At 40.3% G+C, this 14,103-nt stretch overlaps 2 protein-coding genes across 2 annotated transcripts; both read left to right on the forward strand.

Annotated features, from left to right (window-relative positions):
- The first annotated feature begins 1,044 nt into the window (after positions 1 to 1,044).
- LOC144635859 (cyclic GMP-AMP synthase-like receptor) lies at positions 1,045 to 3,437 on the forward strand. Its single transcript, XM_078495009.1, has one exon. The coding sequence runs from the start codon at positions 1,119 to 1,121 to the stop codon at positions 3,012 to 3,014; it is 1,896 nt and encodes a 631-aa protein (XP_078351135.1). The 5' UTR covers positions 1,045 to 1,118; the 3' UTR covers positions 3,015 to 3,437.
- Positions 3,438 to 8,205: 4,768 nt separating this feature from the next.
- Positions 8,206 to 10,330, forward strand: LOC144636121 (cyclic GMP-AMP synthase-like receptor). The gene has a single exon (XM_078495290.1). The coding sequence runs from the start codon at positions 8,465 to 8,467 to the stop codon at positions 10,328 to 10,330; it is 1,866 nt and encodes a 621-aa protein (XP_078351416.1). The 5' UTR covers positions 8,206 to 8,464.
- Positions 10,331 to 14,103: the final 3,773 nt, after the last annotated feature.

Raw genomic sequence — 14,103 nt, forward strand, 5'->3', positions numbered from 1 at the left:
CCCTTAGCTTTGTCACTTAATATTTCAACGAATGGTGCTTTAATCCATGTCTTCCAATGAAAATCCTTGTCTATACAAAAGTAGTGGTTAAATTTGGAAGGTGTTAGTTTTAACAGTTTTTTGATACTTAACTCGCTAGGAGTCACCATCACAATAGAACGAGGTAGCTCATCAAACACAACAGCGTCTGGTTCAGAGAAATAATCAAGCTGAACAAAATAGTCGAACTCATCCGGCTGCCCAACTTTCGTTCCTTCATAGAAACTGCCACTGTTGATTAGCGTTGTCTTGAAGAAAGGATTTTCTCTTTCCACTCCCAGCAACAAATCTTTAAGAACGTTTTCAACACTTCTTTGAATATCTGTGACTTCTTGGCAACAAGGTATCTTGCCTTTTCTTTCATCCAACTCTCGTATAAACAGATCCAGAGGAGACATGTACTCACTTGTTAACAGGTCATCATGCTGAACGTCTTTTATAGCCTGAAATGACTCCTGTAAATTCATGTTTGAAGCGAAAACAAGCTTCGCCGTGTTGCAATGAATCACTTCCGCTTTCAATAGAGTCTGGGTACATCTACATGCAAAAGAGACTTTGTCCTATAAACGGAAAGTGAAATGATCTGACTACCGGTAGTAGTCAAGACAAACTCAACAGGGGACAATCTGAATCACAAGTAAAGGCCTAAAGGGACAAATCCCCCAGCAGAATTACTTTCGATTTCGCCGACCAGGGCCAGCGGTCATTAAACTTCCAGAGGAGGAGGGGGAGGGGAACTCCCGACATGGGAGTGATGCAGACGCCATTAATATTGCTCCGGGGATGGTGGTGCTCGTCATAAAATTTTACTTAAAACCAGTCTGAATGTGGCTATTTTCTCTCACTCCTAAAATATGTCTTTATGCCTGATCAGCGCCAACACATCATGACCAAGAAGTTGACATCATATTTCCCCAATTTTTTCCCCACAACCGCATAGAACAATAGGACTCGTCCCAGCTCCCAGGAACAATCACCTCTAAAAAAATATCTTGTCATCTCACCAGAACTGAGACAGAATACCGGGGTAGAAAGATAAATTCTTAGATCATCCCAGGTTCACTTAAACAATGACTTAAATGGCGCTTTCTATAGCTAAATACAATCAAGGTGGTATCGTAACGTCCGGCCCTTTAGACCTGTTTCTATTAGACTTGGACGAAAGAAACGGGAAAATCTCTTCCTGCGAAGAAGTCAGACTAATCCAAAGCCGTGTTAGAAAAGTTATAAGGAGTATACTGCTGGAAGTGAGGAGAGAAAATCCCTTCTTTAGGACAACGTTAGCCAATAGCGGCAGCTTTTATGAAGGAACGAAAGTCGGACAGCCCGACGAGTTTGACTACCTCATACAGCTTGACGAGTTCTCTACTTCAGAGGATATTCTCTTTGACGAACTTCCTTGTTCTACTTTAGCAGTGGTTCCAAGCAAATCAGCCACCGAAAACCTGAGGTTTTATTTCCCTGATTTTGACCTCTCGTTCGGCGGTTTTGAATGGAAAAAGACTGTCAAGACACCATTCTTTAAGATTTTTAACGAGAAGGCTGAAGGTTTCGAGGCGTACGGGATGAAGGTAGTGCTGCCATATGAAGGACACGACACCACTTGTTCGCGACCGCCACTAGCGACGCACGGACCCGCATATACCTTACTTCTGGAATGGAATGGTGGAGAACAATACAAAGGGCTAAGAATTAGCGTAGATTTGGCATTAGCTGTGAAAATAAACTCTCGACCAAACAACGTCGATTTGGAGTTTGAATCTTCGACCGGAAGAGTGCTCAAATCTTTATTTGATAATATGGCATGTTACTTTGCAGTTGGCTCGTACAGAAATGCGCTCACTGAAGTCCATCCGGATTTCTTTGCAGGAATGCCAGGAAATACTGACACCAGTTTTCGACCGTGTAATTTTTGTCTGCGTTGTTCGCAGTCGTGCTTTGAGCAGGCATTATTTCTCCACGAATTTGGTCCAAACAGCGGGCAATCCAAGTGTCTAAGACTGCTTAAAGTGTTGCGTGACGTTGTGTTTCCTGACCGGGCTGAAATTGAGATTAAACCCAACTCAAACGATAGTGGCTATTGGTGTTTCTTCGCTGAACGGGCGGCTGATAGTTTAAAGAACACTGGCAAACTGATTTCCTCTTACGTCCTCAAGACGCTGGTGTTATTTGAATGGCAGCAGAATCACGCAGATGAGCTGTGGTCCGCAAACAACCTGAGTCAACGCTTGCTCAGTATACTCCGTAGCCTTTTTGCTCACTTGAAGCAAAGAAAGTTGCGAAGCTTTTTTTACGCTGACTACAACATATTACACAAGGAATTTAGTCAAGAAATGGACTTTTTTAATGCTGCCAGCATAATCTCCATTCTTCTAGATGGATTGTTGTCCATCGCGAAAAACATGAACGAATACAACTTTGACGAATGCATGAAGAAAATCAAAGAGGACTCTGTGGTTGTCTACCGGAAAAAGAGTTTTACCTCCCTATTAATGGCCGAATTTCAGAATACTTTTTTTGATGATTTTTATTTAAAGAAAGCAGCGGAGGAATCACTCAGGAAGGAAGGCCTGGGAGAAATATACTCAAACGCGTACAGATCTAGAGACCTGCTTTCGGTAGGATTAAAAGTGTTGAAAGAGTATTTAGAGACACACAGATTTTACAACATTTACGTTGAAGCTTTGCTCGATGAAATCGCTCCAGAAGAGTCTTTAATTTTGACCAGTTCTAATGAGAAAGATACAAAATCTTTGAGTCAAGCAGGAAAGATGTTCAAGAAAATTGCCCGACGGAGAATGGCAGCGAGTCAAGCCATTCTACCGAGCTACAGTCTTTGGTCTCAGGAGCACTGGAGCCTTGAAGGGTCAGTTTACAAGTACACAACTGACGAGCCAAGAAAACTAATGAATTTTCTCTTTGCCCATTTTCGAGAAGACATTAATATTCTATTACATGAACTCACAGATTGTTGATCTAAAACATTGTAGCATTCAAGAGAGGATCTCTTAGCTTGTTGCTTGTTGCAATTTTTAGGGAACAACAGAACAATAACTTTTGTTGACTCTATACAAGATGTATAAATGTTTAAAGTGAGCCGCGAGTTACTTTCTTCAACGAATACTTGCATCAAGACGATTAGTGATCCTGTAATGGCCGAAAAACACGTCACTGTAAAATAGTTTGAAACCCGACCTACTGGGTAATTTTGCCCTCCCTTTAATATAGAATTTTGGCATCTCTGGTCCTAGTTTGATTGTGCAATAAATCCCTGATGTGGAATTTAATTTCTCTGGTGGCGCGTGTTCCCCTGCCCAAAAAGAATTCAAGGTTCCAGGCGTAATCCTGGCTGCTTGGTTTCACATTAACGCATGAAATGCAAACTTAGACAACCTTATTTTTCAAGCCTAAGGGAGGACTCCTGAATAATCGCGTATCAAATCTCATTTATCACTTTTTACCAGTGGAAAGCTGGGCCTTTTGATGTGTGTCGTTACAGGGTGCAATCGAAAGCGAAAGCGGGATTTACCCCAGTGTGAAAACTTTCTTTGTTTCGAAGCCATTGTTTTCCTGCTCTTTATTGTTTCGAGGTTCTTTGTTGTCTTGGTCGTTCTTTGTTTTACGTCACAGGTTTTTTACACCGAGGGCGAGCCTGAAAGCGGAAGTGATTATGCGGAAAAACACTTCAAACGACAGAGCCGGGTATATTGATAAAACATGAATTTAGAGGATTCAAACCACTCTGAAATCCTAGATAACTCAATTCCACTGGATCAATCTAAAGGTAAGGAAAGATGCGAGTCCATGTCTCATCTGGATCTGTTTATACGAGACTTGGACAAAAGAAAAGGCAAGATACCTCGTTGCCAAGAAGTCACGGATATACAAACAAGTGTTGAAAAGATTCTAAAAGCTTTATTACTGGAAGTAAAAAAAGTGTATCCTTTTTTGAAGACAACGCTCATCAACAGTGGTAGTTTCTATGAAGGAACGAAGGTCGGACAGCCGGATGAGTTCGACTATTTTGTTCAACTCGATTATTTCTCTGAACCAGACGCTGTTCTGTGTCACGAGCTGCCTTGTTCCACCGTGATAGTGATTCCCAGCGTATTGGGATACAAAAAGCTGAGAAAACTTCGGTTAGTCTCGTTGAGACCTGGTTTCGATTGGAAAATATGCGTTAAGACGCCATTTGTTAGAACGCTCAACGTCAAAGCGAAGGGGTTTGAGGCATACGGAATGAAAGTTATATCTTCGGCGGCGAAAACGCACGGACCTGCTTACTGTTTAGAGCTCAAATGGACAGGTGGACAACGTTATAGAGGATTAAAGATCAGTGTCGATTTATCGTTAGCTGTGAAGATTAACACTCATTCCTCTACCATGGATGTGAACTTGGCGGAGGGTCCGGCTGGTAAAGTGATTAAGTCTTGTTTGGATACTTTGCCATATTTCTTTGCCGTTAGTGCGTATGATGGTTGTCCTAAAACGCCATCTGACTTGTTTAATAAATTTAAGGCGTCAGACTTAGGCGGTTCAGCTAAGAAGGAAGATGTTTCTCTACGTTGCTCCCAATCATGTCTTGAACAGGCATTGTTCCGCCATTTTGGCTCAGAGAGTGGGCCAAGTGTGTGTCTAAGGGTGCTTAAGGTGTTGCGTGACATGCTGTTAGAAGAAAAGACTTTTGAGGTTTGTAGTGATGCAAATAATATCGTCATGAATCATTGGAGTTTTCTAGCTGAGTTTGGAGTAGTCGGGGACTGTGAGTTGTTCCGTAAACAAATGGATAAATGGATGAGTAAATCTGGCAGTGGGTTAGATACTTTCGTTGGGCTGTATAGTGGCAACGATTTCGTTTCCTCATACACACTGAAAACCCTAGTGTTCCTTGAATGGCAGCAAAACCCGGCGGCTGAGCAATGGGCTGGCAGCAATCTGAGCGAACGTTTGTTCAACATAGTCAGAAATCTTCGTGTCACTTCAAACCACGGCCAGCTGTGCAGCTTTTTCTACAGAGACTTCAAAGTATCTTCACGGTTAGGCTGGCTTGGCGAGGTCATCAGTAAAAGAATAACTATCCTTCTCAGCGTGTTGTCAGCAACTAGAGATGCTGAACAAGAATACAAATTTAAAGAATGCCTTGGAAATGTCGTGAAAGACCTAAAATGGACTTGTCATAAAATGAACCTGTATAACTTCTTGCTTGCTGCTTTATTAGACCTTTTTAGCAATGAGTTAGGTAAAGTAATACCAAGCAATTCTTTGGCCAAACAACATTTCTGTAGCATCTACATTCAATCTCTACTTGATAAAATTGCTGCAGAAGTAAAGCTAATTCTTCCTGAACCTGAAATTTTGGCAGAAGAGGTTAGAGCGAGGGAAGCAATAGAGCTTTTCACGGGAATCGCTTCCAAAAGAATGGAAGGTTTTAAAAATTTACCAAGTTTTACCGTTTCGTTGCGGGCGTTTGAAGCCCATGAGCTAGCTATGTTGTTGCAGTTTCTTTGTGGTATTTTTAAAGAAGACATTGAAATATTAATGAATGAACTTTCAATAAACTATGAAAGTAATTTTTGACTGCAAAAAAAGAGCAGTTGGTATTTCAAAAAGGACTGCGAGTCTGCGAATGACATGCTAATACCTAATGACTATTTGCAGTGTAGTACCGACAAAAAGAAAATATATTTGAAAATATTAGTAGAATGTATTGTTAAAATAAATAACATGTTTTATTATATAAACATCAGTGAAATACCAGGGAATCTTTCGCACGAAACAATCATATCTTCACACGTGAAAATAACATGTTATTTTCACATGTGAAGATATCGATTTCGGAACATTTTCTGGCAAGTTTGCCCTGTTTCAATGCTTAATGAGCCAAAGAAAATCGATATTAAGTCGAAACATCCTTGGATCTTCCTCGGCAACCTTCGGATATCTTCGGGAATTTTCGGGAAATTTCGGAAATGTTCGGAAACATTCGTACGACCTTCGGACAACATTTTGAAAATCTTCGGAAATCTTCGGAAAATGGTCGGAAATCTTCGGAAAATCGTCAAAAACATCGTAATTAGTAGGTTTATATAATAAACAGAATATAACATGGTTGCTTGGAGATATGAAATTTATCTTCTCGTGTTCAAATCAATATCCCACTCGTTCGCTGCGCTCACTTGTGAGATATCGATTTGAACACTCGAAGATAAATTTCATATCTCCGCGCAACCATGTAATATCCTCTATGTATTTAATTGTACCCAAAAAATCAACAATAACTGAAAAATATGACACTTCGTGTGAAAATAATTTATCCCTTATCCTTTTTCTAAGGGATAGCTAAAAAACACTGCTACCTACTGCCGTATTTGTTCTTTGACTTCCATATTCCATCAAATTCCATAGTTTTAATTTTATAGCGAACCTCGTTCCCAGGGTCTACTCCGCTTTCAAGACGACGAGACCGCCATTTTGAAAACTCGTCGCCGAGAAGACCCTGGGGACGAGGTTGATTTATAGTATTGGTATTTCAATAGTACTTTTACTCTTTCTCTTTCAGTTGATCCAGTTACACTACACTCCTGGTTGAATGTTTGTCCCCACCTTCATATCAGAGCTCCCAAACAATTAAACAGCCAAGTTTCCCAACAAAACAATTTTTTAACAGAATCTGCGTTACAAAAATTCAGTCTTTAAAAGCCGTGGGAGCCCAGGCTATCCTTTACCCTTCGTCATCATGGCTTGAATATATTTAAGGCCATCCCCTTTTTTTCTTCGTTTATCGTCGAATGCGTTCTCTGATTTTGGGTTGGTCGGTCGATGAAAAGAAAAAAAAAAGGTCCAAAAACATTAGGAGAAGAAGTGTGCTCAGAGGCTCAGTACATGATATAAGATATAAGTTGTTTGCATGCTCCACAGATATCATAAAGATCTATAAACTTTTGTCTTTCTTTAAATAATGACAAGTTGTCCAGCTTTTTTTACAGAGATTACAAAACATCCCCACGTTCTGGCTGGGGCAACATGCTGAAAACGGATGTCATTGGAAGAATAAACAAACTTTAGATGCAGGGCTGATCAAACTGCTAAGGACCAATATTTCGGTTGAACAAAACCAACCTTCATTAGGGGCATACAATGCTAAGTGAATATGGAAATTAACGGTTACAAAATTTAAATAAACTAAGATGACAAACCGGTACGTGATAGGCTGATAATAAGAAAACAAAACAAATGACGGTAGAAGATAGAAATAGCAAACAACTGACAAACATAATTTATATCAAGTTTCATCCCGTGTATTCATGCCATAAGGTTGGAAGAATAACCATCCTTCTCAGTGTGATATTAGCAATAATGTCGTGAAAGACCTAAAGTAGACTTGTCAGAAAGTGAAGTTGTATAATTTTTTGCTTCACACTCTATCAGACCTTTGGCCCATACGGGAAGGCTCCGCCCGAAATGGGTACCTTGTCAAGCTTCAGGTATAAAAAAGGGTAGGGATTTCACAAGTTTAGGTACATGAAAGGGTAGGGATATCGGTCTTTAGGTATTTAAATGGGTTTTCAATTAGAATACTTCGAACTGACGCACCTTATGGCTGTATCATTCAAATTTATTAAACGCGACATCAAAATGGCATCAAGACTTTCTGTTTTTGGCATGTGTCTTGTCTTTTCGGTATATGAAAGGGTGCCTTTTCTCAGTAATAGGTATACAAAAGGGTTTCCTTTTATGTCAAAATGGTATAAAAAAGGTAAGGGGTTGGACTTCGGGGCGGAGCCTCCCCGTACATTCAAGCCCTACTTGATAAAATTGTCGTAGAAGCAAAGCTAATTGTTCCTGAACCTGAATCTCGGGCAAAAGCTGTTAGGAATGTTAGAGATTTGAAAGCAATATAACGTTTACGGAAATTGCTTCTAACGGAATGAAAGGTCTTGTAAATTTACCAAGTTTCAACTTTTCATTGCAGCCGTTTTAAAAATCGTCCAAGCTAGCAAAGTCATTATCTTAAATGAAGATATTGAAATATCTCTCTTCTCTGCAGAGGCCTCTTTCGTGTTTCTTACGGGCTGGGAAATGGGAAGAGGTGAAAAGTTAACGCGCGGAGCCTGGAAAGAATCGAAACGAAAGCGCAAGAAACACGAAAGAGGCCGCTGCGGAGGAGAGAGGGTTTGATCGGTACATCACCGATGAAAAGTAAAGCTGGAAGGCCCGTGGCTGGACCTTTCGTCATTTCGATCGTCACACAACCGCTAAGAGACGCAAGCGGCTCTGGGAATGTTCCTGGAAGTGATTTTGCAGCGCACACGACAGTGAAAGTTGTTAAAGACGGTTTGGCTGGGCCGTTAAAGAATCTAACATGAATTTAGGGGTTCTAAGCCAAGTTTAATAGGAGACACGGGTCAGTCAAGTAATCGAGTCAATGCCTTCTCTAGATCTCTTTATACGAGACTTGGATAAGAGAAAAGGCAAGATAGCTTGTTGCCAAGAAGTCGCGGATATTCGGATAAGTGTTGAAAAGATTGTAAAGGCTTTGTTACTGGAAGTAGAAAAAGAAAATCCTTTTTTGAAGTCAACGCTCATTAACAGTGGTAGTTTCTATGAAGGAACGAAGGTCGGACAGCCGGATGAGTTCGACTATCTCGTACAGCTTGACAGGTTTTCTACTCCAAGGGATATTCTCTTTGAAGAACATCCTTGTTCTACATTATTAGTCGGTCCAAGCAAATCTACTATCGGAAAGATGCAGTTTCAGTTCCCTGATGGTTGGCCATATTGGGGCCGGTTGTACGTCGACGCTTTTAAATGGAGAAACTCTATCAAGACACCTTTTTATGAGATTTTTAACAAGAAAGCTGAAGGGTTTGAGGCATTCGAAATGAAGGTAGTATTACGACATGAAGCAACCGACACCGAGCCATCATCACCGCCATTAGCGGAGCACGGACCCGCATTTACTTTACTTTTAGAATGGAACGGCGGAGAACAATACAAAGGGCTAAGAATTAGCGTAGATTTAGCATTAGCTGTGAAAATAAACTACCGACCAAACAATGTCGATTTGGAGTTTGAATCTCCAGCCGGTAGAGTACTCAAATCTTTATTTGATAATATGCCATACTACTTTGCTGTTGGCTCGAACAGGAATGTGCTCACTGAAGTCCACCCAAATTACTTTGCAAAATATACTGACACCAGATTGCAACTGAGTAATTTTTGTCTCCGTTGTTCGCAGTCGTGCTTTGAGCAGACATTATTTCGCCACGAATTTAGCCCAGACAGCGGGCAATCCAAGTGTCTAAGATTACTTAAAGTGTTGCGTGACATTGTGTTTCCTGATACTGAAATTGAGATCAAACGGAACTCGAACAATAGTGGCTTTTGGCAATTCAACGTTGACAGGGCAGCAGATTGTCTAAAGAACATTGGCAAATTAGTTTCCTCTTACGTCCTCAAAACGCTGGTGTTATTTGAATGGCAGCAGAATCCCGCTGATGAGCTGTGGTCCGGAAACAACCTGAGTCAACGCTTGCTCAGTATACTCCGTAGCCTTGTTGCTCACTTGAAGCAAAGAAAGTTGCGAAGCTTTTTTTACGCTGACTACAACATATTTCCATCTTCAATCACACAAGAAATGGATTTTTTAAATGCTGCCAGCATAATCTCTATTCTTTTAAACGGATTGTTGTCCATCGCAAAAAACATGAACGAATATTACAACTTTGAAGAATGCATGAAGAAAATCAAAGGGGACTCTACGATTGTCTACCGGAAAAAGAGTTTTACCTCCCTATTGCTGGCTGGATTTTGGGAAACTCTTTTTGATGATTCTTATTTGAAAAAAGCAGTGGAGGAATCACTGAGGAAGGAAGGCCTGGGAAAAATTTACTCAGACGAATATAAGAAGGAAGAGATGGAGCCGGGAGCTACTAGTGTGATAGAAGAGACTGACGGGAAAAATAGATTTTTCGGCATCTACGTTCAAGCTTTGCTCGATGAAATCGCTCCAGAAGAGACGTTAATCTTGACCAGTACTAATGTGAAAGATGCCAAATGTTTGAATCAAGCAGGACAGCTATTCAAGAAAATTGCGCGACGGAGAATGGCAGCGAGTCAAGCCATTCTACCGAGCTACAGTCTTTGGTCTCAGGAGCATTGGAGGCTTGAAGGGTCAGTCTACGAGTACACAACTGACAAACCAAAGAAACTACTGAAATTTCTTTTCGATCATTTTCAGGAAGACATTAAAATTTTATTACGTGAAGGTCGTGAACTAACAGATTGTTAAACAAAAAATATGGTAGATACTTCATTACAGGAAATTTTCGGGACAATTTAATCTTGGAAGAGCGACACTTAATTTTTTTTATTATTGTTATTATTATTGTTATTATTATTTTTATTATTAAATAAGCTACTTTCTTTTTTCTCGCGACATGAAATTTTCGCGATATAAAAAAGTCGCGAAAACAGGAATATTTGATGTTGCTTAAATTTTGTGTATTAAGGTAGTCTCACTTGACTTGGTGTCTTTCGTCCGAGTATTGTTGACTATTCAGACTTGCATCCACAGTGAATAATACCAAGAAGGATCATGTTTGAGTATAGGCTTAGTAAAAGTAAAATTGAACCCCCAGTCAGACTGGGTGAAGGTACCAGGGCATCAGTCCTTGTTTAGTCTATGTACGAAAGTAAATGAAATAATTATGAAATGGATATGTGTAAGGATAGGTCAGTTTTGGCAGTTTAGGGCCTCGTCAATCCAGAGTTGCCAACATGAATGAGCTGCAAACCTGAAAATTTTATTTAAAAAATATTTGTTTTTAAATCTAACAGAGATCCTATGGTTGGTTGCTGTGGATTCCCTTACTAAAAAAAGTTCCAAAAATATCGCAACAAATCGCAGTAAGATGGGATTTCTTACCGGAAGAGCTGGGGCTTTTGTGTGTCGTCATGGGGTGCATTGTGGGATACTAGTTCGATCGAAAGTGAAAGCGGAAGTGGTTCAGCCCAAAAATTTCAACAGCTTTCGATTAGAAGAGTTATTAATTAAGCCACTCTGAAAGAGATTAGACAGAACCGCACTAGATCAGACAAGACAGTCGATGATTCAATGTCTTCTCTGGATCTCTTTATACGAGACTTGGACGAAAGGAAAGGCAAGATAGTTTGTTGCCAAGAAGTCACGGATATTCAAACAAGTGTTGAAAACCTTCTAAAATCTCTGTTGCTTGAAGAAGAGAAGGTACATCCATTTTTAAAGTCCACGCTCATCAACAGTGGCAGTTTCTATGAAGGAACGAAAGTTGGACAGCCAGATGAATTCGACTACTTTGTTCAGCTTGATAATTTCTCTGAACCAGCCGACATTCGATTTGATGAGCTACCGCGTTCTACTGTGATTGTGATGCGATTGTGATCCCCAGCGAGTCAGGTTTTAGAAAACTGCCTAAAGAACTAGTTTCTTTACGCTGGGGGTTTGACTGGAAGGAAAGTGTTAAGGCACCATTTGTTAGAACACTTGACACCAAAGCTAAGGGGTTTGAGGCATACGGAATGAAAGTGCTCTCTAGGGCATTGCAAAGGCACGGGCCTGCTTATTGTTTGGAGCTCATATGGACAGGTGGAGAACGCCACAGAGGGTTAAAGATCAGTGTCGATTTGTCCTTAGCTGTGAAGAGGGTGTGTGAAGATTAACTGTCGCTCCTCGACACTGGATGTGGACTTGGAGACTCCGGCTGGTAAAGTGATAAAGACCTGTCTAGATTCCTTGCCATATTTCTTTGCTGTTAGTAGGTATAATCATTTGTTTGATGGTCGACCTAAAACACCGTCCGAATTGTTCACTGAATATAAAGCATTAGCGAGGTCATTAGCCTTAGATGGCACAGTAACGGAGCTTAGTGTCGATAATGTCTGTCTACGTTGTTCCCAATCATGCCTCGAACAGGCATTGTTCCGCCATTTTGGCTCAGACGGTGGACCAACTGTGTGTCTAAGGGTGCTCAAGGTGTTGCGTGACATGATGTTTCCATTCATTGAAAGAGAGCGTTTTGTTTATAATGACGAAACTCAGCTTTCTAGCTGAGTTTTTAAATGACAAAAGCGAGGCTGATCAGTCGATGATTCGTGCTTGGATGAGACACGCTCATAATTACACAGGCTGTACTATTGATCAGTTCAGTGGCAGCAAATGGATTTCTTCCTATGCTCTTAAAACCCTGGTGTTATTTGAATGGGAGCAAAACCCGGCAGATGAGCAGTGGACCGGAAGAAATCTGAGTGAACGCCTCTTGAACATACTTAGAAACCTTCGTCTTTCTGCAAATGACAAGCTGAGCAGCTTTTTCTACAGAGACTACAAAATCTTTCCCTGTGTTTTTGTCCGCTCTTTTTATAACACAGCCTTTATTGGAAGAATAACCATTCTTCTGAGCTTGCTATTAACAATCAGAGATGGTGGAAAAGAATACAACTTTGAAGAATGCCTTGAAAATGTCGTGAAAGGTCTGAAATGGATTTGTCAGAAAGTGAAGTTGTATAATTTCTTGCTTGCAGCACTATTAGACGTTTTTAGTCACGATTTAGATAAAGTAATATCAAGCAAATCATTGAACAAAGACAAGAGAAAAGAGCATTTCTGTAGCGTCTACATTCAAGCTTTACTTGATAAAATTGCTGTAGAAGTAAAGCTAATTCTTCCTGAACCTGAAACTCTGTCAGAAACGGTTAGTGTGAAGGAAAGAATAGAGCTTTTCACGGAAATTGCTTCTGAAAGAATGAAAGGTCCTGTAAATTTACCAAGTTTCAACTTTTCATTGCAGCCGTTTGAAGCCTGTGAACTTGCAAAGTTGTTGCATTTCCTCTGCATTATCTTTAAAGAGGATATTGAAATATTACTGAATAAACTTTCAGTAAACTAAGAAAATAGTTTTTAACTGTAAAAAAAGAACGGCTGGTTTCTTTATTGTATAATGTAGTGCAGTGTAAGGTCGTGTAATTAAAAAAATTGTTTTAAAATTAACATTGGTGAAATGCATCGTACAATACATGACCTGTTTTTTACATCTGTGGAATGATTTGACAAAATTCGGCAATCCAAAGTTTCAGTGCTAACAATGGTATTTCAATTAATGGTATACTACTCTTTCTCTTTATATCTTGACTTTGTAACACCCCTGGTTATATTCTGTACTCACATTTATATTATGTCAGAGCTCCAAAATATTAACCGAAAAATCTCTTCCAGCCGATAAACAGCAGTATCGTCAGAAAACTTCAGTCTTTAAGATCAGTGGAAGCCTAGCCTGAATTTCAGCCGTCACTACATGTCTCTTGGGTCTTTTGGGGGAGGACGCGGGGAGAGAGGAGGAGCGGGGGGGGGGGGGGGGACGCAGCCGGCGTACTTCCGTTAGTGCCAGGCGCGCCGCAATGAAGAGCAATGCAAAACACATCCCATATCGTATTGTTCGTGTAGACAGCTGTGTGCCCAGGCTTTCAGCCCAGACTTTCATGGCCTTTCGTCATCGCGTCACTTGAATTTATTTTGACCTTTTTTACGTTCCTATTAGGAGAGCGTGCGGCTGTACACAGTCTAGCTAGTAGTAATTTAAACTGTAAAAACGAAATAAAATATTGTAATGATGAGATAAACCATTTTAGTTTGTTGAATTTCAAGCGCTTTTAAAAACATTTTGTTGTTAACCTGTGCAACAGTCGTCTTCCAGTTTCCGTGAGCAAATAAATTTTCTTTTTTGCTCCGTCTCACGCCTGAAGTTTGCACCCTCAGGAAAGAGCGGTCTGCAGCACAACCATTTGCATACCTGCCAACCCCCAGAGTACAAAAATCTGGAGATGTCTAGAAATCTTTGCATGGTAAGGATATCATTTAAGACAATGTATGAATAGTTTACGAAAATCAGACCGGGAGATTTGGTGAAAAACTTGGAGACTCCCGGGGAAATCTGGAGAGTTGGCAGGTATGCATTTGTTGTTGGCGTAAGTGTTCTTTTCAGCCTACTCCTTATCAGCTTATTTACCGTATTTTCTTTTATAAACGCA

This window comes from Oculina patagonica, chromosome 1, assembly GCF_052425735.1.
Source record: "Oculina patagonica isolate OP01 chromosome 1, crgOcupat, whole genome shotgun sequence".
Taxonomy (NCBI): Eukaryota; Metazoa; Cnidaria; class Anthozoa; order Scleractinia; family Oculinidae; genus Oculina; species Oculina patagonica.

What these genes read in the sequence shown, in the direction of transcription:
- LOC144635859 (XM_078495009.1), top strand. Translation starts at nt 1,119, where the DNA reads ATGGCGCTTTCTATAGCTAAATACAATCAAGGTGGTATCGTAACGTCC.
- LOC144636121 (XM_078495290.1), top strand. Translation starts at nt 8,465, where the DNA reads ATGCCTTCTCTAGATCTCTTTATACGAGACTTGGATAAGAGAAAAGGC.